At 33.5% G+C, this 24,540-nt stretch overlaps 1 protein-coding gene across 2 annotated transcripts in view; it reads left to right on the top strand.

Annotated features, from left to right (window-relative positions):
• L (zinc finger protein Lobe) overlaps positions 1–24,540 on the top strand; it is a 130,603-nt gene that overhangs the window by 89,272 nt on the left and 16,791 nt on the right. Inside the window, exons 1-3 of one of the 2 annotated variants that reach the window (XM_018457985.1) lie at positions 8,742–8,862; positions 17,994–18,232; positions 24,175–24,317. In XM_018457985.1, coding sequence (XP_018313487.1) covers positions 8,766–8,862; positions 17,994–18,232; positions 24,175–24,317 — 479 coding nt within the window. In that variant the 5' untranslated portion in view covers positions 8,742–8,765. Of the gene's footprint in view, positions 1–8,741; positions 8,863–17,993; positions 18,233–24,174; positions 24,318–24,540 lie in introns of those variants that run through there. The other variant, XM_018457976.1, reaches the window with a different exon arrangement.

The following is a 24,540-nucleotide window of genomic DNA, read 5'->3' on the forward strand; positions in this document are numbered from 1 at the left end:
GTCGTGTAAATTCTTCCATTAGACACGCCACACAGGGGGTTTCCTCACGAGAATGTGCCAGTCATTCTGGAAATATCTTTGAAAGGATCCTCTCAAAGGACCACGTGATGACATTATAATTCTTGATGAATTCTCGTGTGGATGGAATAACATTTATGTCCGTATTCATAATCAGACCTCATACATCTAAGGCTTCCTTAAATTTATCTTTAGATGCTCAGTAGCCAATAAAATAATTCGTAGAGAAATATAAGACTTGACTATGAATACGGGCATTAAAGATCCGTCCTCTAATAAATCTAGTATCACTCTCTAAATACATTTACTATGTGGAAAAAACAATTTTGCTAAATTATCTAAAAATTTAACTAGATGCTTTTGATACAGTTTTGAAAATAATTTATTAACCATCAAAATAATTGTAATTATTTACAAGAAATGTAAATACAAGAAATATATTTACAAGATCACACAAGATCACAACTTTTGTTCCACATATACATCACATAACTTTAACACAGTCTACATATAAACGACCCTCGTTAAATAAAGAAAAGTTTCAAAAATGCTCTAGTTTCCTAAATCGCACCATACTGTGATTTTCTTAAAAAAATCACACCACAATCTAACCTTTTAAATCGCACGTTGCTTAATATTTTTATATTTCCTATATTTTTATTCCATTTATTATTACATGAAAATGTATATTGTAAATCTACGAAGTGTTTATTTTGTTTCACATAGAAACTCCTTAAATTATTTTTTGAAATTATCACGTGTTTCAGGAATTATGAAAAATGTATTCTTAAGTTTTTAATAGCATAATAAAATACAATTTTTTCCATTTCTCTATATATTTTTAAATTTTTTGCGTTATTATAATATTTTAAATGAGGAATATTAACATGATTCAATTTAGGCAATGAATTTCCTCGTTGCTAAAATCGCACCACTGAAAAAATTATTTTCAATGTTATAATAGTGCAAAAATTATGAAAAAGTTACATAAGAAAGGGAAAAGAGTGTAGTTTATTATACTGTAAAAAACTGTTAACAATATTTTTCATAATTTCTGAGTTATGAACCTTTAAGTGAAAAGTGCGATTTCGGCGATCTTCTATCTATGTTGTTTTTTCGTGTACTTATAGTCTCGTTTTATCCAAGATGAGCATGCCACTTGTATTATCGGACCACGACTCATTCTCAACACACAATTGTAGGCAGTTCTAAACTTTCCTCGACGCATTACCATGTAGTGTCCGCTGCTAATTAACATTCCGGAAGACAAGAACTTCCCGTCTTCCGGCACTAATCCAAAGTCTTAAAGCCCGGAAACTTAAGAGTTAAGAATGGAGTGTCTCGCCTATTCTCTAGTACTAAGACAAACGGTCGAGGGTGCATCGTCTAAGAGGGTAGAGGTACTTCCGGTCAGCTCTCTTCCTGCCGCACCTCACGTAACTCACTTCGGTCACGGGTCGGAAGTCATCTCGATGAAACGGCTCCGTTCGAGTTTAAATTTACTGTTCTTTGTACCGAGGGTATAGCAAGATGATTAACGAATCACGGAAAAATATATTATATATGTATCCAAGAACAACTTGTATTAATTATAACAAAAAATAGAATGAAAAAATGAAAATCTCAACACATATTTACATTCATAATTATATTTGCGTCTCATTTTTTTACATAATTTTATCATGAGACTAAAAAACATAAGTATGTATATCTTGGCCTGGAAAAACAAACTGCTCATTTTCACGTGATACGCATTTCTAAATAAATAAGATATTTTGATTTTTCAATCAATTCGCTCGAGAAAGTCATGAGAACGACGGAAACGATGCGCCACTTCCGCGGATCTCTTCCAAGATGTTCGCGTGAGAAAGTCTCAATCTAATAAATTCATGAAAGAACGTCGTACGGTCGCCCGCGTTCTCACAAGCTTGAATATCGAGGCGCGATTCCTACGGTTTCCGTGTGATCTGCCGACCGCAAATAGCGAAACGGTAATGCGGCGAGGCAGCAACTTCGCGTCTCCAAGATCAAACGAGAGACGCGCCTTGTCGTGGAGCTTAGCTTATCGCTCGAGGATGGAAAGCGTATCGAAAGCGCATCGAATGAAATAGATTTTGCATAAGTAAGATGATAAAATGATTGGGTGCCTCTCATCAAAGATTTGATTACAAACTGCAATTCTGTATGAAACAGAGTCACAAATTAGAACGCACTTGATGCAGCTTGGAAGAGAGATGCTGATTCATCAAAAATATAGGTACTGTCCCATAATAACACAATATCTTGAATAATGAATAAAATAGATCGTTTTGACCAAAGCAATGTAATCTTTCTTATGCGTATTTTTAAAAATTTTCTTTAATGTGCTGAATCATTTGCAAATCTGTTAATTTCAAGCTAAACTAATGGGAAAGTATTGAAAATTGCAATTAAAGGTTTTGATGAAATTGTGCTATTTTAATGTAATTTTCATGATCCCATCAGATCAGTTTGCAAATGATTTACATCAAAACGTACAAGAAACCGTGCATAAGAAAGATTTCATTGTTTAAGCCAAAATCTGGCAATTTTATCCATTTTCCTTTGACCTTTTTCTTATCACATGATGACTATATGGATAGTCATTTCCATATTTTTACTTGTTGAATACAAATCCGTTGGCAAAATATGGCTATCACGTTATAATTTTAACAAAAATGGTATTAATGGAGCTAAAAACATGACCTCTCTGACACCATATTTTTCAAAATTGTGTTCAAAATATTTTCTTCTACTATAGTGTATGTTACATGAGAAAAAAAACTAAATTCGAATTACTATATCTCGGAAACAAAAATCATATTGAAATGAACCAAAATACACTTTAAAAATTGGTATATATATATAATATATACTTATATATATATAAGTAATTGTGAGTGTAATCGTATCAAATTACAATTACAATTTCTGTAATCGAGAATCTCTTGTGATTACAGATTATTTGTAATTGTAATCACTGCATGGACGATTACGATTACTACAAATATAATCGTAATCTGTCAATTCTACGATTACATTAGTTGTAATCGTGTAATCGGTAATCGATTACAAAATGCCCAACTCTGGTAATTATATATTTAGCTACAGACATTAACAATTTTTCTCTCAATATATACGTCGTTATATAACATGCATCGCATCAATGATTTCGTGTTTCAATTAATTCTACAAATAGTACGATCGCACGACGAACCTTCTTTGTGAATTAGCTAACGAGCAAATCAACGATTACGCGACCGATTCAACACACAACGGCAAAGTTTTTCACGTGTGAGCATCGACTAACACGGTCACGGATTACCGTGGCTATGAATGAAATCGCGCGTGGCGCGTCCTCCGTGGTGGGAGCCGATAAGCGTGCGTTGCGTAATGTGGGTGGTAGCGCGCGTATGGGAATGCAGACAGTAAGGAGAAAACGCGTGTGTACCACGAGTAAACGAGAAACGCGCGAACGGAGCCGAGTGTAGGCGGAGTCGCTCACAACATCGTCTTCGCTCGCACATGCGCCTTATTAAGGTGCCTCCCACAACGACTCGATCGTTCGAATTACTGAGAATCCACTTCGCGAGCTACGATTACCGTCATCCTTATCGCATTATCCATATTAATGTGTCTAACGATCCTTCTTTCATTTCTTTCTTACTCCGAGTTACCAATTCCTTAACAAATTGCGCCTCCGTCAATTCCTCTTTCTTTTCTCCTTCGCGTAACGAATGCGGCTCTTAACCTGCGCGGCGAGAATATATAGTCACCTAATTGATTTTTAGGTAAACGATCACCTGAGGTGTTTTTATACCGATTAAAATCGTTTTTATTAAAAACATATTGTAGAATTATTGATTATTTTCCGATTTATTTATATTTGAGAACATTATAGATATGGATTTAATCACAATTTCTAAAAAGAATATATAGAAAGTTAACAATTATTAAACGGAATAAGAACATTAAGTAATGTCAGTATTTCTAAAAAAATAAAGATTTTAATTATAATATAATGCTTTTTATTGTTTGTTGTTCATCGAGAGTTTGTTGTTCATCGAAATTATATATTTAAAAGTTCGTAAAGAATAGTTATGAAAAAAGAAAGAAAGTATATTAAACAATATCCATTCAAAATAATATTTTATAACATTTCACATTTTTCGCCGCTGAGATGTAAAATATTTCTGATGACTACTCCCGGTAATCCCGATAACGGGACTCGAGGAACCTTGTCGATAAGGTAAAATCGTGAGAGCACAGATATAATCGTAGACAAAGGCATTATCGCAGTTGTTTAAGATAACTCGTGCATGCTCAGACGTGCGTGCCTAAGACGACGATCTCTAGCCTGTCCTCCCCCCCCCTCTCTCTCTCTCTCTCTCTCTCGCTTTTTTATTACTTCGATTTACGGTTTTGTCTTGGCAACACAGACATGGTTTTCGACTCGATCAGAATCGAATAAACTCGTTCGCATGATCCGGTCCACTTCAGCGTTAGATTGATCGAGCGATGATACCACAAACTATAATATAGAAATCATTAGACCGTCGCGTCATGACAGATCTATCACAAAAACGTAATAAAAAAAGATTACGCTGGAATTAGCTAAAATAAATACGATTTAGATGACTCTAATAAAAAAATTTTTTTTTAATATGAAGAGAGATTACATTATTTATCACAATTTTCGTCGCAGTTTTGTAACTGAGAAAATGAAAATTCCATTAATATGTTAACTTTATCTGAGAGAAACTAGATGAAAATTGTTTCGTGATATTTCGTTTGGTTTAGAAATATTTTACACTGTTAAAATTCTTAATGTCTAATTATAGTGTATTATGTCTAATTATACTCAATTTTAGCTATTTTTAATCATTTCTATAAATCGCCACTGCTTCTACTCAATATGTAGTAACTTGAAAAAAAACAATGGAATTGAACAATTTAACTCAAGCAAATGTATTAAATTTGACTCAAATTTAGTTTATTATTTACTATTGTAAGTGCATTAATGTGGCTATTGTTTACTTTGAAAGTGATTACAGAAATGGATTGTTTTACATTTTGATTATTTTACATACATAGAAGTTAAAAATAACAAAATGTTATTTTAGGAATTGGATTACCATTAATCCTTTGACATCTAACAGTCATAGTGTGGAGAATTCCATTCTATCTTGTTCGATGAAATCATTAAATAGTCTATCAACCTATTCTAAAGTTGGCAGTGTGACACGTATATAAATAATGAACACGTCACTGCAGGAATTACAAGTAACATATCGATCGGAGCGCTGGAGATGGCAAAAATAAAAAGGAAGAAGGAAAGAGAGGAGAGGCGTTAGAGAGACCACCTAATGCCGCGATCGCAATGAGATAAATAATCACGATGGGTGGGCGCTGGCGCCTTCCTGAGCATGGCTTAAAAGTTAGGACCGCGCACCTTATGAAAGCCCATAGGGTGTCGTGCTCTCCGTCATTGCGTACCCCATAAGGTGGTACAGAGCTCCAGCCGCGTGTGAGAATCCATTCCACGCGATTTCACAGGACTTGCGGGGGGCCCCTTACCTCCCAAATTCACCTTTTTTATCCCTTCCCTCCCCCCGACCGTCACCTTTCTTCTCTATGCTTCACATCTTCGTGTTTTTGAAGTCTCGAGAACCCTGTCGCGTAAACTCGAGCCTCCTCGTGACGGGCGAGTGTTGTCAAAATGAAAAATTAGGCTGTAAGTAGGTATGTCTTTATTCGGCGTCTATAATCCAATAACATTGGAATTATGAATGAGAATGTAATTATTATATAAGAAAGTTTGATTTACAAAATTTCTATTTATCAACATTTGGTGATTCTTATGTATTTTTAGCTGCATAAAAAAGTTCTATCATCTTCACATATTTTGAGAAATCAAGGATATTATTTTTAAAAAGAACTATATGAATTTAAATAATTTACAATTTTTTTTACTTTATTTACAAAGTAAAATACATAAAGGAGTAAAAGTATATAAGAATCATCATAGAATTCCTATACTCGTCAAAAGAAAGCTAGAACTCTAATCAAAACTCTTAAGAAATTGAAGGTGGAGTGCTAACTTTACATACACTCGTTTAGATATCAAGAAACCTTGTAATTTTTCGACAAATATTACACTGTAAATTTTATTATTTCGATATAAAACTTAAAATTGTATATAATAAAAAAAGCTTTGTATCGTCATTTATTTTCATATTTTATAAAAAAATATTTAAATTTTGTATGTTTATAAATTTACGCTATTATATAAAAAAATTCAAAACGAAAGATTCTAAAAATTGAAAAGTAATGTAATTTTTTGAAAATCATATTCTTTTTCAGTATAAAAGCCCTATGAGAAAGACTAATTATTATTTATTGAGAAACAAAAATATTAATCAAAATTTGTTGTTAATGTTATAATTATTCGATTTTACCAAACCGTTCATAATAATATAATTATATTCCAATAAATTTTCTCTATACGTTTAAATACCACTTTATATGCTTCATTTTACTTAACGCAGTCCACGGAACTTGATCGTCAACGAGCGAGCGATTTTCTCTGCGCAAAGCAGAGGCTTATTTTCTACGGCGCTAACCGAACGGTAACGGCACTTTTTCGTGGTCGAATACCCTGTTGAAAGTTTCCTGACCGGCGCTTTTGTAGCATTAGCCGCGGGTAACGACTCGCCTTGCGTACGAAATCGCCGTGAATTCGACAAGCGGAGAGTTTGATTGTTCGCGCGAATCGCAACACTGGGTGCGAAGAAGTGGAGTCGGAAAAAGCGATTGCACGCGATTTAAAAGCTCCAATGATCGAGATGGTCGTTACCCGCGACACCATCTAAATAAATAGGAGACTTAATAATAAATATTAGGAAACCTATATATAATAAAAAGGAGAAATAAATTAACTACTAACGATTAAATTAATTAAAATCTACGGCACACGATGCTTGTTTTCCTGCTGGATTGCTTGCATTTTAGTAAATTAATAGAAATTTTGCATTCTGAATGCAATTCTAACAATTTACTAAAACGCAAGCAATCCAACAAGAAAACAAGCATCGTGTGCCGTAAATTTTAATTAATTTAATCGTTAGTAGTTAATTTATTTCTCCTTTTTATTAGGTTACCACAGACTTAATATAATCAATCGGGAAGAAAACTGCACTTCTATAAGTCGGTTTCATCTTTTTTATTTAAAAAAAGATAATAGAAAGTAGATATAAAAGAGTTCAAATAAATTAAAAATGAAATAAAAACAATATAATAGGCTACAAACAACATTTGTTTTTGTATATTTATTACATAATATTTACTATATAATAAATATTATATATAATAAAAACTTATTTATACTATTATACTATTATACAAATTTTAGCATCATAACCTCGTATAATAGCATATTATTGTTTTTATTTAACTTTTTTTTATTTCTTCTTTCTTTACTAAAAAAAAAATTAATATCTATTTCGCCATAATTATTTTTTTCCTCAGGAGTGATATAAAATGATTAAAAAAGAAGGTTCCTAATCTTGAAGTGGTTCTCACGCCGAGCTGATCCTCGTGGACCACGCTCGCGCGCTAAACGTCCTCATCGGGGTTCGCGCGCGTGCGAGGTGGAGGTTTAGGTGGAGGAGCTGGTTACGAGAAAGGTTAAATAGGTGTCGGGTGGCGGTAGTTTTCGAAAGGTGGGTGTACTCGTTAGTGTGTGAGCCCGCCTACCGTCCAATACCGTGGCTGGTTTCCCAGAGGACTCCCTGTCCTCTCTTGTGCGGCTTTTCGAGGTCCCCTCTCTTTCCTTCTTCCTGCCGTCGTTTTCTGCCGGCATCACTTCACTGGAGAACTTCGATCGTGTATATGTGTGTACGTATGTGCCTGCGTTATGTGTGCGTACATCGCTTTGCATCGCACGCGATAATAGTCACGGGTGAGACCCCCTTGACGCGCGCTTCGCCTCAAGATCGTCCGAGATACCGGGTCGACTACTGACGAAGCCCGCAGTTCTCAGAGCATCGCGATCGACGAAGGATCGATCGGTGACTCGCGCGATCCTGACCAACTCGATGGGATTCAGCGAAGAGGTTCAACGTAGATATGACTGTTATCACAGTACATCGAAAGCTTAATCACTCTCGACGAAAATCGCGAAACGGAATCAAGAGGAAATAATCGAAAGACACTTGGATAAAATTTTACCGATCAAGAATTTTAAGAAACGGACTTACCTGTGTCTTGAGATTTTTAATGTGCAGTGTGTGAGGAGAATTAAACTATTTTAAAAGAACAAGAACGAGTGCCTTAAATTGGAATCATCGAAAACTGTTTGCTAATTGACATCCGAAACCACTTAGTTTTATAACGACATTTTATAATTGATACGCTTTAATGACATTTGGATTGATATTTTCATTGTTACCTCACCAGTCAACTTTAACGTATTAGCAGACTTATCGATTTACGTGACCTAAACACTGATACTCTAGATCATTAAGGTACCTTCACACCGATTTCAACTTGTCTTACTACGAATAACAGCACTCACAATCTAAATGTTGATATTCATTTATGATTCTGTATTGATTAATTTAATTCAATGATAATAGTTCAGTTTAATATTTTGGACACGTGATGTGTGGACTTTTTGTTAACAAACCGAAAATCGATTGAGGTGAATACCAAAAAATAACAAGGATAAGATGCTTTTCAAAGGCAATAGTTCACGGCTGGAATTGTTGATTGGAAAGATCCACGCACATAAGGAACCGTCACAGGATGAGCAACACAAATCTAAAGGTCTGTATAGATGTAACTTTCTCTCTTTCCGTATCTTTCTTTTCCTCGTCGCCTTTCCTCTATATCTCCATTTTATATATCTGATTTCCATCTATGTATATCCAAAGTTCTGCTACTTTTCCATGAAGTTTGACATTATCGTCGTGTTCTTTTATGTTATTTCGCAACTTTTTATTCGTCACCGCAGAACTTTAGCGGATTCACGAGAAATTTTCCACTCGTTGAATTTGCAAAAATTTGACTAATTTTGAATGACTAACAATATAAAAGAACATTATTGAAAAGCTAACCGATACGAAAATATTCTCACCTAAACTCGAATTTGGAATTCAGTTTATATTGATATGGCAATTCAGAGAAGACAACCTCGCTACCTGACTGTATTTACATTTCTTGTACTTATTTGTTCCGCATAGTAGAAGGAATTTATTGTTCATCAGCTGGGTGTTCTCTCAACTTGGCGTTATGTATAATTCTAATATCCCTCCCTTTTACTTCAAAAGTAACATAAATTAATTAATTAATAAGAAATTTAAATTAATTAAATTAATTTCTCAAGAAAAAAGGAAAATCTATTTTTTAACTTGATGAAAAATTATTGACTAATCGAATATACATTTTTAAAAATTACTGAATTTTATTAAATATTTGTTTGAATAGTAGTGATGAAATATTTACTACATGTAATATATATTTATTTAACTTAAATATAATTTTTTCACTCTGGTTCTGTTAGAATTGCGTTTTAAGACCGAAGATAAATTCGGCGCGCAGTTTTAAGGATTGGTTATTAGTATATAAATTCACACAGAATTATTTCAGTACTAAAGACCATTTAAGATCCTTATTTCTGAGATTCGTTGTATAATATTTTCATTTTGAATAAATGTTTGTTTACTGTAAGTAAACATTTCGTTAGTACTATTTAAACAAATATTTAGTTTCCAACCCTTAAAGATGTATTACACATACTTTTTTTTAACAAAATGAAAAGATTATAAAAAATTACAAATTTTTTTATATTATATTTGAAAGCAATATTTTGGCGGCGATTAAGGACCTAAATTAAAAATTATTTCAGTAAGAATTAATAAACATGTTTTTAAAAAATAATTAAGATGAAATAAGGAAATTTTCATTTGAACTATAAAATTATATTAATAAATATATTAATATAATTATTTATTTTATTGAACTGTTTCATACGTATATAACATTCATTTTTAACGGAAAATATAAATTTCCAATTCCAGTCATTTTTTTCAAAGACTCTTTCTCTCTCTCTATACATCTGTAATACAGTTTTAAAGAAACCTTAATTATATTTAACTTAATTAATATATTTTGCTTATTATTCGTTTTCAATTTTATTCTTATGGTTTGTAGCCCTTCTCAACATATTTTCAATTAATTTATATTACTTGAACCATTTTGCACTATGTATCTTAAAAAAAAAACCATTTGAATTTTTTGGAATTGTGACGATTTTGACGATTTTTTTTATGAAGCTGAGTTAATTAACTCATTCATGGTAATAGTCTTTTGAAGTAAGAGAACAATATGGTGATCGTCATGACAAAAAGAGCGAGGGCTAGTGCATTTATAATCGCGTCCCATTTCATCATCTTTAAAATCAATACTTTTCGTAGTGATCTCTCTTTTATCCCTCGTTTCTTATTTCTGGTCCCTCGCTTCGATCAGGAATTGCTGACTAATCGTACTTCGTTAAAATAGACATGTGGCGATATTACACGTGCAGAATCCGAGCTTTTAAAATACGACATGATACATTTGAAATAAATGATATCATCTAGTCTACTTAAACTTAATTTCAATTGTAATTTAAATATATAACTTATCTAAATTCAGATATGATTAATTTAATCATATGTTAAGTTTGAGTCATACGACTTGATATCAGTTAGCAAATTCGCTTGCTTAAAGTGATCTAAACGTTACTTTTCTACTTCCTATTTTCTTTCCCGGTATTCGGACTCTAAATTTTTGGGAGTGAAATTTCACTCCCAAAGAATGATAGTTGTGCCAATCCGACAGGAGTGAAATTTTTACTCTTAGAGAGTGAAGAATCACTGCAAATAGGAGTCAATTTTCAATGTATGTGAAGAATAAATTTCACACTCTCCGAAAGGAAGAAATTTCACTTCCAAAAATTTAGAGTGCGTCTCTGCAATGTGAATTGTCGAACTCTCGTTGAAGTCCTCAAATCGCCCGTTGCGTGTAAATTAAGCCCGGTGAGCCAACATTATTATTACTTGCGTGAATCTCTCTGTGACAAATGTTCATCCTTGTGATAAATAACCGATCTGTAGTCACATGCACGCATATGTATGACTTTTAAGTATGCTACGATTGATGACGATCGCCAAGAACAAGTTGATACAAAATAGCTTTCTGACGAGCACGCTGTTAAACTTTGTCGCTGGTAACAACAGCGATAATTTTACTCCATAATTGCGAGCGAACAGCATGAATAGTTATAAGAGACGTTTCTTGATATCAAACATCAATGTCAATGCTTTGAAACGATTGTACGAAATCTGAGCATACCTACTGCTAAATCAGTACAGTACAATGACCTTGCATTAATTTGTTGAAATCGTCAAAGTGACTAGAAAAATATTTCCAACGATTCTAAAATCAAAATAATCTCAGGGAAATATTTTCAATTATCCAGGATTTCCCAAAATTCGTAACCCAAATATTATAGCAAGAAGGTTTTCGAAAAATTTAGTAATAAATAATGTCAAGAAGTATAGAGCATATAAAAGTAAAATTGTAAAATTTACATATAAAAATATGACCTTGTAATTACATACTAAAATTGTCAATTCTAAATATTTATAACATACATATAAATACGACATGTTTCGGCATCATGATTGTGCATTATGAAAAAATTTCCACATCCAACAATATTGTTACTGCGCATATTTTGAATATCTGAAGATGGCACAATTATGATGCCGAAACATGTCATATTTACATGTATATTGTAATATTTAGAATTAACAATTTAAGTATGTAATTACACGGTCATATTTTTATAAACATTATAAGAATTTTAGGCACGACCGTATGTATGAATACATCAAATACGATAAAGAAAATTATGGTCGGTCAAAGTTAGATGTGTTTCGAATAATACATTATATATTCTTTATTAAATCAATTTATTCCAGATATGATTGCGCGCCAATAACTTTCGGACTTTCACCACAATAATTCTGAAACATTAATAATCCCCCTTAAATAAATTAGAAAGAAAGAAAGAAAGAAACTTATTGTTTATACTTTTTATATTACATATAAAAAATATTTTTATATGTAAATTTTACAATTTGATTCTTATATACCCTATACTTTTTGACATTATTATTTAATACTAAGAGTCTTTTATTTTTATTTATTTAATTTACAAAAAAGTTATTTGTAAATTTTTATTTTAGACAATAGTTTCTGAGATATATGGATTTAAGTATGACCAATTATAGACTATACGTTTAGACAGTCACTTGTGAATATTAGTGAGCGCACTGGAGGGTGCGCTTACCAACGCTCACTGATAGAGAAGGTGGTATTATGGCACCCCAATTACATTTTACACAATAACTTTGTTAATAATCAATATTTAAGTTTAAAACTTGACAATTACATTTGTTAAATAGTTGTTGAATCGATTCTGGATTCAAAGGTACGAAATATTTATTACTTAGGACACTATTAATAAAAATGTGGCGATATTACATAATGACTCGAAGAAAAATATGGGTGGTAATGTGGCCTTCCATAAAAATAGCCTTAAAAAATTAGTTTTGTTTAGAAAACAGTACTTGGTTGCAAAATTAACAAAAAAGTAAAACATTTTAAAATATATGCAAATAAATGTATATACATTTACACAACTTAACCACAACTTAACTTAACCTATTTCTTATTTATTCATATTCTAAATAGAATTACTTTAAATACGACCCACCCTTGACTAATACGATTTATTTAAAATATAAAATCGTAGGAATATATATCGTTAAAAAACTGATGACTTACATATTTAAAATATAAAATAGATTCCAAAAATTTATTTAAAATATACGGTATAGATGATACGATTTATTTTTAAAAATATAAAAAATATATAATATGTTTCGAAAACTTATTTAAAATATTAAATAAGAAATAAGTCAGAAGAAGTTATTTAAAATAATAAATACTATTAGGAGTGTGATTTAGTTTTGAGGGTTGTGCAAGAGATGCCACTAATGTCAGTGTTGTCGAAGGCATTCCAATTACAACTATTATTTCTTAATGCTTTAATATCACTCCATGATATTTAGTCATTTACTAACAATAGACATAAACATCGTGTTTATACCATTTTAAAAATGGAGCTTCCTAAAGAGCATTTTCGACATGTGTTGCTTTTGTTTTTTAATTAGAAGAAAACGGCAGCTAAAGATCATAAAATTCTGATAGAAACTTATAGCAATGTTGCTGCATCAATTAAGATATGTGTAGTTTGATTCTGTCGATTCAAAAATGATGATTTCAATGTTAACGACAAAAGCTGGAAAATGCAGATTTGCAAGTATTATTGAACGGAAATCCAGTACAATCCACTTCAGAATTTGTCAGAGAATTAAATGTTGATCGTACAACAGTTATTAAACGTTTATGTAATATATTGTTAAAATAAGTTTTTGAGAAAAAAAACCCTCAAAACTATTCTAAAATCACACTCTTAATAAATAACTCTTTTATTCTTTTTTTATTAAAAATATGTTTTAAATAATTTTTTTTAAATACGACTAAGCCCTGATTTTGAGTCGCGAATTTTGGAATATTCTGTATAATAAATTACTGTATAATAAAGTTCATTTATTTCAAATATATTAATAAATAGAAATACAGTCGCATGACAGAATCCGTAATAGAAATCTTCCGGTTTCTTAGATTGATTTAAAATGTACTCATAAATGAGACATTAGTCGAAAAATCAGAATAGTGCACCGGAGAAAATAATAAGTGTTTGATATTTGTGACTATAATTGCGTCGTAAAATAACTGTTTTACATTAAATATTTTTCGAGTTATAAGGCTCGAAAGTTGTAATACAGCCGGCATTAGCATTACGCAAGTTATCCGATTGACGGCTAAAACCTTTTGAATGTTGTTCAGGATCATGTCCTGGATAACATTTGTCAAGATCAAGGCCATTGGAAGTTGTACTTCTTACTTTCATTTTTGCACTAAAAATTCATTTTTACGTAAAAATGAAAATAAGAGGTACAACCTCCAAAAAGGACACTTTCCCTATTCCCTATTGATGGTTTACGCGTTGTCGCAGCTTCGTGCTACGCCACTGGCGCGAAAATCCGCGCGAAACACGCACGATCCGGCATAAGTCACAATTAACGAAGGCGTTAAGTCGGGCCCCTATTAATAAGCGTCGTCGAAGCGCTCCTATAAATAGTCCTAGGGGGCACGAAGCGACAACAGTACAGTCGACGGGACGCGACGCGATGCAGCACAGGTTGCCAACGCGTGCATCAGCAGCCTGCGCCGCTAAATGTGCCTATTTTCGCCTTGATGACACATCGTGTCCGATCGGCGAATTAAATAAGAGTTTCTGTCGAATTGAAAGGTCTCTCCTTCGAGTCACCCCCGACAGAAACTCTCATATGGCACAGACAATACGTATAGAGTGTTTGTATGTTAACTGAACACGTTCTCGCCATACATTTAGAAATTCATGAAAATCACTCAATCAGAGGATTAATTAAATATAATGATAACACAATAGATAGGAAATACATTTTCTGTTTATAACAATTGATTTGCCAAAATGCTTCTCTAGCTTTTGTTACACTAATCAGTCACATTCTTTCACACCTAGACAACCTTTCGCCAAAGCGGCTTTCTCAGCATCCACTCGAAGAACCATCGGAACGCGTGAGTCAGTTGCAGTGCCAATTGAGTAAACGCCTCGATAGATGCTTACGTTATGCAACGTGAAAAAATAAATTTCTTATCCTTTCAAATATGAATCATAAATACCTGAACATATCTACACAATATAAATTGTTCTATCTTTAAAAATTATTAATTTTCAAACAATAGAATTAAAGCTAGGTTTTGATGCTAGTTGAGGAATAAACATTGACTGCGTTCAGCAGAAAAACTAATCAGTTAGCGCTTAATGATTCCATTAAGGGGATCCTAAAACGAAACTCGAACTCCGACAAAGTCACTAAATGTCGCAGTTTTTCCAGCGCATCGACATGTCTTTATATACTACCACACCAATATCTCACGCAACCTATGATATTTCGCACATTCATGTCAATTTTATAACAAATTCGTCGCGATAAAGCATCTAAGTCTAATTCTAAGAACTCGACATTATTTGTTCATGCAAACTATATGTTTGTGGATTACTATTTCGTAAGTCGCAAAACTTTCGTACCAAGCAAATGTCACGACTTGACAGTTTGAGCCATGTTACACTAATGGTAAAAAATATATCGATTTTAAAATTTTTGGTCGTTCTCGGCATAAACTCCACTTCACAAACACATATTAATGCATATACTTTAATCCTGGAAAAGGATTTTCGAATATGTGAAAGAAAAAAGAAATATTTGTTATACAAAAATATTACATGATTTAGTCGGTAATACAGACGGCTTTAGGATCCCCTTAAGTTACGAAAAGAAACATGAAATAATAGAAATATTACAAAGAACAATGTAAAATATGACAAACGTTTCCACTCTCATTAGATTACCTTTAACGTCGCGCGCGCGCGCGCGTACAATGTATATAATACAAAGATAAAAAAAAATTTAAAATAAATATTTATGTATTATAAATGTATAGAAATTAATGACAATTTAATGATTTTTAATTTTGCTTGATATTTTCCCTCTTCGGAAATAAAAATTTTTATTTTAGTATCTATTTCGTTTTTGCCTCTTTATTTTATTAATTTTATTCTCGAGAACAGGTGTTTAAATTTTGAAAAGTATTCGACGACCTTGAAAAAACGTTAAAAATGCGATTTCCAATACATATTCAAACCTCGTCTTTTGAGCGATATGATCATCGCGGTAATTCACGCGGAAATGCGGAGCCTGGGCGACGTCCTTCTGGGAAAGGAAGAGACCGAGTCTCGTGAGGATGACGCGTGGGTGGAGGATACGAGCCATTTACGCAGCATCCATGACGGCGTACCGCAATCGTCGTATCTCTCGTAATCTTCTGGGTGACGGTCTCTCTCGCGCGCGTAGACTGGGATTCCGCAAAATCTCTTAAATCGACTCGTGGGTGTCGATCCATCGCCGGAGTCGAGGACAAATGAGGAAACGGCCAACTAGCCGAGTCATTTCCACCATTTACGCGCGGCGCGCCTCGCTTCGCCTCTATTACGAAATGCTCTCGGTGATCTCTCTGGTCTTTATTCCCGGCAATTATAAATTATTTATGATTAGCCGGCGTAACTGCGCCGGAAGTAGCGGCGCGACACGCTCTCCCTCTGCGACGTGGAGGAGGTTAAGTCGGATTTTCTGTGACAGAGACGCGGGGGCTCCCTACTTGACCCGTTTGCTCCGAAATCATTTGACGTTTCGCGCCAAAGTCACTACTTCCGAATCATCTCACGAATTTGGAAGGTGTTGTGGTTGTAATACATTCCGTCGAAGCAATGAATTATCGTATACTTTTTCACAATACGAATATTTCAGTCTTTTGTATGCGATGTACAAAATGATATACAGAAAGAATGATTTTGATGAAATATTTAAAAATTTAGGTAAATATAGATCTGAAAATAATTTTATTGGACTACCAAAATAATTACATCAGAAACTCATGATGAGTAATATCTCCAAACTTTTAACATTCTAACAACTGGCTTGAGTGTTTTACATAATTATTTTTACATAATTATTTAATGGTTTAATAAAATTATTGTCACAGATCTGTATCTAGCTAAATTGTTACGTACTTTAAAAAACTGTCATTTCCGTACCCCCAGATAGCACAGTAACGTTTTAAAAATGTATTTAAAACGTACAATACATGTTGGACATTTTGGACATATTAAAAACATCCAGATTAGATCCATGGATATTTTAAAAACGTTTCAAAAACATCCAGTGTTACATTTTGGATTTCTTAAAAACGTCCAATTTAGGACGCAATGGATTAAAACTGAACCAAATTAATACATTAAACAAATTTTAAATCACAATCCAGACAAAATCGTTCTTATAAGAATATATAAATAGCCAATGAGAGCTCTGCTTTACATCGTCGCGTAAGAAAAAGCAGAGCTTTCATTGGATATCGCCCATCGCGTCTACTGTGAACTAAGCGCATTAGAGACCCTCAAGTATCTCTTACGTTGTATCTCTTTTAGTATCCAGGTGTCATTTCTATAAATAAAATGACCTTACCGCGAAGGACTGTTTCATCAAAATCGACGAATAGGTCTAAATGGGTATGAACTACCTTAGCATTATCTTACTAGAAAAGTCGCAAACAAGACGTCAAGTAACCCTGTTAGGTGTGAGTTAACGAAGAAGGCGACAATCGCGCGAGATATCCTGCCTGTTGAATGTAACCTAGCACAATCAAGGGTCGCGCAAGACCGCGATCTTTCTCGAGCCAGTCAAGGCTCGGAGGTTAATGGTACAAGTTTTACGGTCTGCGCTCGTTACAAGAACGATATAAAGGGACATATAACAGCCGAGGTGAGACCGACCAGATCCGTAACATTGTTACGCGTACACACGACGAGTTCCTAAATCGTAGATCGTCTCGAACGTAAAGCTCGATTCTACAATTGCGTAAAGCGTAGTTGTAAGTGATTGCACATGTAAAAATTGACCAATCACAGCCGAATATTCTCCTCATATTCACTGTGATTGGTCAGTTTTTACAACTGCAACCGCTTACAACTACGCTTACGTAATATATAATGGGTTTATAAAAGCATTCTCTTCTTACGACATTCACAAAAAGATCTTGAAAAATCACCTAAAACTAAGATAGATAAAAAATTTGTTTATGATCGAGACATTATTGAAATTTTTCTTCTTTATTGATTTCAGAGGCCCTAGGAACCGGAAGTTCCTCGTGGCACAGCGAGGATGGCGGGCCCCACTCTCGTCGCGGCGGCGAGACGCCATCCTCTTGCGCGACACCAACATCGGCCAGCTTCCCGTCGGAACCTGAGGTCGACGCCGACGTCAGCATCAATCCTGACGGCAACAACCCCGCTGCTCCGTACCCTTGCCAATTCTGCGAGAGAACATTTCCGCGGCTCAGCTACCTAAAAAAACATGAACAAGTAAGGGTGATGTTCCTCGATAATTGGATATTCCCTGGCTGTTAATAGCTCGTTATTGTTGGAGACAAAAAATGCAAATCTACATACGTCTAATTCAAATATAGTTATTTGCAATGTAAAATGTTTAGAGACAAAGATGTTGAGTCTATAAAGAAAGGTCAAGAGTTTTATTTTGTTTTATTTTATTTGAAGTGATAATATATATCTTATAAGATATGACAATATTCTTAGATTATTATATGAATATTAAGGAGGTATCTATACTTTGATTTGAAAGGCTAAAAATTATATGATTTTCAGAAATGTTTTTAAAGAAATTGAATTAATGTATTACATGTAAAATTTTCTTCGACTTTATTTACATACAAAGTAGATAGTTATATATATGAACACAAAAATATTTTTTATGTCCATATTATCACATAAAAAAAAATACGCGATGATATGCAAGACGTATCAAAAATTGATTTCTTGTCGCTTTGACATGATTTCGTTAATTCTATTTGAGACAAAAAAGCCAAAAAAATTATTAACTCATAAGGGTTACAGTATTATTAGAACCTGAAATATAAAGAAAAAAAAATTAAAAATTATTGAAACAACAATGTTTTGAAGAAAAGTATTGATTTTTATCCACAAATTTGAATTTGACTTATTTTCTTTTTATATGTATAATAAAATTAAGTAATTGTAAATTAAATTTCGTGGTTTCAGAAATGTTGAGAAAATCCACATTTTTTCTAGAATCCTTTATAATTTAAAAATTTTTTATTTTTTAATTTATAAAAAAGTCATAAAATCGAAAAAAGTAAAATATTTTTTAGGAAGTTTTATAAGTTTAAAACACGTAAAAACATTTTTTTTAAATGCAAGAATGTTTTTATCTAGGTACGTTACTAATTGTTCCTGCATTCTGTAAATGCGCTTCTAATGTTATTACAAAATCCTGTGACCTTAAGTATTTCGCGTCATTTGAAACTATCTAAGACATAAGGTTGTACGGAAAAAGAAACTAAACCAAAAGGATTGATGACATTCGTGACATTCATGACATTCGAACATTAATATGCGCATCGTGCATAAAGCTTTCCTCTCTTCTCGCGCCATGTGAAAAAAAGTCCGAGGTGTGATTCCGCGAGGTCGACGAGTCCCGTACGCGGGCAAGTTAACGCGTACGTTTCCACGCCGCGAATGTCCTGCGACATGCGAGCGCGAGTGCCATGTCCTGCGGTGAAGAGACGCGTGGCCGAGTCCTCTTCTTTGAATTTTTCTGTTTTGCATGGCGGTGGCATTAGCTCGTTCTTCCGCGTCCGAGGCCGGCCGACGCGGGTCATCATCGGGTCAGAATCTGTAGCGTTGTGCCCATAACAGGTTGTACCGGTTATCAGGTTATTCGTCCAGGTGGTGGCCGTCCCTTCAGCCTCCTCTTACTTCTTCTTTCGCAACGCGAAAGTCCATTGCTACATATATGTGTGTGTGTGTGTGTGTGTATGTGTGTGTGTGTGTGTGTGTGTGTGTATGCTGGCTGTATAACGCGCAGATATGACTCCGATAATCAAGACGAGAGTACCCGAGTCTAGGCAGGCAGATAACTGTCTATTTATGCTACGCACAATGCTGGCTTTGCTCTACCAACAATCGCGGCGAGTAATCTCAATCCTTGTGGACCTATCGCGAAGTTAACGTTGACAGATTCACAAACGGTTGAATTTTTAAGATTTTCAATATATCATGAATTCCAAGATTAACCCTAGAACCTTATCGATATTGGTAATACTATTGATACCTTTTTACGTACAAGGAAGTGAGTCACCCTTAACACAAAATTTTCATATATCTTTTAATGACAACGTATTTATAATGTGCACTTTTATAAACATAAATAATCTATAGGAATAGGAAATAAAGTTAAATAAACCACAACGGTCGAAGCCGGATCTTTAAAGGTTAAAAGATTCAATATGACTATTAATGTCTGAAAACAATATAAAGGCTAGAAATAGCATATAAAAGTCAATTATAAAAATCGTAAAATATGAAAAATCAAAACGCAAAATATAAATTGACCTCAAGAAATAGATTTTCGTGTGTTTGGGCGTTTGGAGGGGATCCTAAGGTCTGTTTTTTATTGCTGCACTTTCTGAATTAGTACACACAGTGCATCAATAAAAAACAGACCTCTAAATTGACGTTACATTAACACTAGAAGGGTCAAGGCCGTCAAATTGACGGCAGACCGAGTTTAACCCCCAATATTTTATTACCCAAGCTTCACTTTGGCTTGATATCAAATGACTTTTAATAAAATATGTATACAATCTAATATTTTAGCAATTTACACTAGATCGGTAGTGTGCCGTCAAATTGACGGTTGTGGTCTTTGTAGGTATGACATAATAGCCGGCCCTTCTAGTGTTAAACATGTAAACGTATCATAATATATTTGCAAATTAGATTTTTAATATTAAATTCTTGCGCTTTAATATTAAATTCAATGAAAATGTAAATTTAGGAAATAAAACTTACGAAAATATCATTATATCTATACACACAATTAATGTATAATGTAAATCTAGTATTTTTCTTTTTACGCGCAACCAACACACACACACTAAAGTTCTTAATCCGCAAATAAGTCGTGCATTATTTCTAAAAATTTTTATTAAGTAAAAAATATAATATTCAGATTTCTACTTTCATCAAGAGAATCAAGTATAATCTAATCAAAGACAATAATATTATGTCAAATAATAACTGCTAATACTACTGTAACAATCTTCAGATTCTATTACTATAGTAAAAAAATTTAAAAGTTAAAAATTTTTAGCATTAAATAGTATTAAAAATTTTTCTTTATCTCATAGAAAAATATTTGTATGTGTGTATCTATTGAATATGAAATATATCAATCCTAAAATGATAATTTGAATATATATAAAATTTCTTTAATTTGCGAAAAATAATTTATAATTATAATAAAATATTTATTGAATTATTTGCATAAATCGAATTATGAACAAGACGGGCGCGTCAAGTATGCTGCTGCTGGAGATCTTGCTCATTTTCGATTTTCTATCTCTACAATTTTCTACTTGTCATCGATGTAAAAATCCCTTTTCAATTTCTGTGCCTTTCATTACGCTATCTGTTGCACTTCGTTCTCTCATTTTAATGTGTTGTTATACTTAATACACTTAAAATGTCATCCGTACTTTGTATAGTATATTATAATTGTGTGTAAAAAAGAAATTATCTCACTGTCAACTATAACACTGTTTTAAAGGATGTCCAAAGGACGTCTACATTATAATAAAGGATGTCTTCAATATGATAAAGGATGTCTTCAAGATGCCGCTCTGAGAATTGTGTTCTATTAGACCAAGTTCTATAACCTTTTATTTCATGTAAAACATAAAAACAATACATGTATATCTAAGCCCGATCGCGGTCGCTTGAAGGGAATATGGGCTTTTCAAAATGTTGCAGATTTTGATTTTTTTATTGAAAGCGTCAAACGTTGAATATTGTTGCAATCAATAGTTAATACCCTTATTCCAAGACAGGCGGACTCCCATACCCCTCAAAAGAATGCAAGAGATCGCCATACTGGATCAAAATGATAAATTTTTTCTGAAAAAAAAATCGACAGCGACAAGGTTGAATTTTTGTCTACTACTTAATAGTACATATACATGCATTAGATGAGGCCGAATGGAGCTTTATAGAGAAACAGAAATTGCAAAGTTTGAACGACTAATTATTTTTGTATTTCTATATTGATGATAGATCAAAGCGGACCTGAAATGTCCATAATCATAAAATCACACTTACGAGATGTTATAAATATTTTGTTGTAATTAATTATTTAAGCACCAGTACGTGTTTCAACTCTTATAATTTAATTCCTTGTTTCTAGTTTTTAAGACTTACTTATTGTTAGTCACGCGTAATCGATAATTCATCAACGATACATTTTGACATCCTAATTATCGCATAGCCCAAATTCCCCATCAAGTTTTTGTCTTTTGATATATATTTAGTTATTATCCGATTATCGAACAGAGCCGAGCACTTACACCTTGTCATCGCCATCGGCGAGTCGTCCGGTGGTCGGTGGTCCTTTGCGATCGACCAAAAGACCAAGGCGGTGATCGCTTCGCCCACCGCTGCACCGGCCAGATTGTCTCTTCAAAGAAGCCGACGACTCGAAAGTAGACTGGCACGGTCTTGTCGTACGTGCCAAGCTTACTTACCTTGTCATGACCATTTCGTAGCCAGAGAACCGGCACGAGAAGCGCTTTAGCTCTACGAGCGGGAGCTCACAGCACAAAGGTGACCGTATGGGATCATATCAGTCACCGTGATCTGGATGGATGACGCGTCCCCACGGCGGACAGAAAGTCGACTCCACTTCTTCTTCTTCTTGCTCTGTGAAATTTGTCTCCTCCTGGATACCTATCATGGAATATGTCCGAATGAATTCCGATTGGAATTATTCCGTTTTCCCTAGAAAACACAATAGAAATCTAGGGAATAATCGAATAATTCCGATCGGAATCCATTTCGACTTTTTCCATGATAGATGCCCCGTTCTACCAATTCTTTTCTCTTCTCTCGTGTGTTTAATAAAGTTTCGTGCGGAGTATTGAGACATTAAAAGCTGGAGTGACGATCGAACTTGATTGATGTCGATAGTACAGACTTTTTAAATTTCAAATTAAAAATATGAATAATAGTCATACCTTACATTATTATTCTTACTAAAAAGTATACATCGTTTCTTATCTAACACATGCCACGTTCTCTTGCAATATCCAGCACCTATTGTTAAACATAATTACTGCTCTGTTTATCATGAGTCTTCGCTAAGCATATGTAATTTGCAGTTGAATATATATTTTTTTAAGCTTTCAACTTTAATTCCATAAACTAAATATTTCTCGTTCACATAATTTGAAGGGCGGTGCAATGTGATTTTGTTCGTACGAGGTATAAAACTTTTATATTAAGAAAACATCTACGTCAAGTGACAAGCTCTATGAATTAAAAAATTTAAGTTTTTAACTTTTTTTTTCGATTTTAGTATAAAGTCAACTCTGGTCCACTTTCTAATTTTGCGTCTACTTTTATCCTGTGTAAAAGGATTTTGAATTCCATTCAATCAAATCGGAGACTTTTATATGCAGCTATCTTGTATCAATAATTTTGTTTCTCTAGCATTCTTTTAAACATGAACCAGCCAGTTCCTAAATAGGTAGATCAAATATTTACGGGTAATTCTTCCCAAATTTGATTGAAACTTCATATTTTGTATAATTTGTAAATTTAATCTGTGAATTGTTAGTTCTATAGGCATGAATTAAAAGTAACAGTATCGGTAATAGTAATACATATTACTATTACCTATTATACGGAAAGAACAATTTTGCAGTATCCAAAAATTTATATACATACTGATCCGAAAATAATTTTGTTGGATTATCAAAATAATTATAAAACTATGAAAAGAAACAAGCTAATAAGAATCATACACGGATGTTAATACGCAATATATTTAAACGTATATTATACCTATATATAAATAATGAGTCGCTTTCAGCGACTCATTAAGCAGTAGCAGTAGCATTGACAATTTTGATGCACGGCATCATATTAGCAAGATGTTAATGTGCTGAAAAACTGTAAATAAATTTATTGCGAAAAATATTACCTCGGCTGAGAGTCGAACCCGGATCTTTTGAAAAATTTACAGTTTTATAATTGTCATATCGTCAATACAACCTCTTTTTTTACAACTCGTTAATATTATGTCGCTGCGCTTGGCTTAACGCCGAGACACTACCGTGTCTCCAGATATTCGTTTTAATTTATGTACTTTTTAATTTCTATAATAAACAAAATCGAAAAGATGCCGTAGTGCAACATAATTGTATTGATTGTAGAGTCACGGCGATCAGATGCCATATCGATGCAGTTGGTGCAACAGACTATTCAAACACAAGCGCAGCCGCGATCGTCACGTGAAGTTACACACCGGAGACAGGCGATACCGCTGCTCGAAATGTGAAGCCGCCTTCTCCAGAAGGTAAGCGCAAATCTAACTTCTAAAATACTTTACTATCAATCATCAAAATTATCAAGCGATGACTCATAGAAATCGCAAACTGCGTAACTCAATTTTAAACCTTCTCTCTAAAACGTTTAGAGTGAAAGCTCACTCTGAAAAGTGAAATCTCACTTTTAAAGATTGAAAATTAAACCACCCTTTTTTAAGATTGGCTCAATTTTCACTCTGTAGAATGAGATTC

This window comes from Mycetomoellerius zeteki, unplaced genomic scaffold (genome assembly GCF_001594055.1).
Source record: "Mycetomoellerius zeteki isolate Tzet28-1 unplaced genomic scaffold, Tzet1.0 scaffold114, whole genome shotgun sequence".
In the NCBI taxonomy this organism is placed as follows: Eukaryota; Metazoa; Arthropoda; class Insecta; order Hymenoptera; family Formicidae; genus Mycetomoellerius; species Mycetomoellerius zeteki.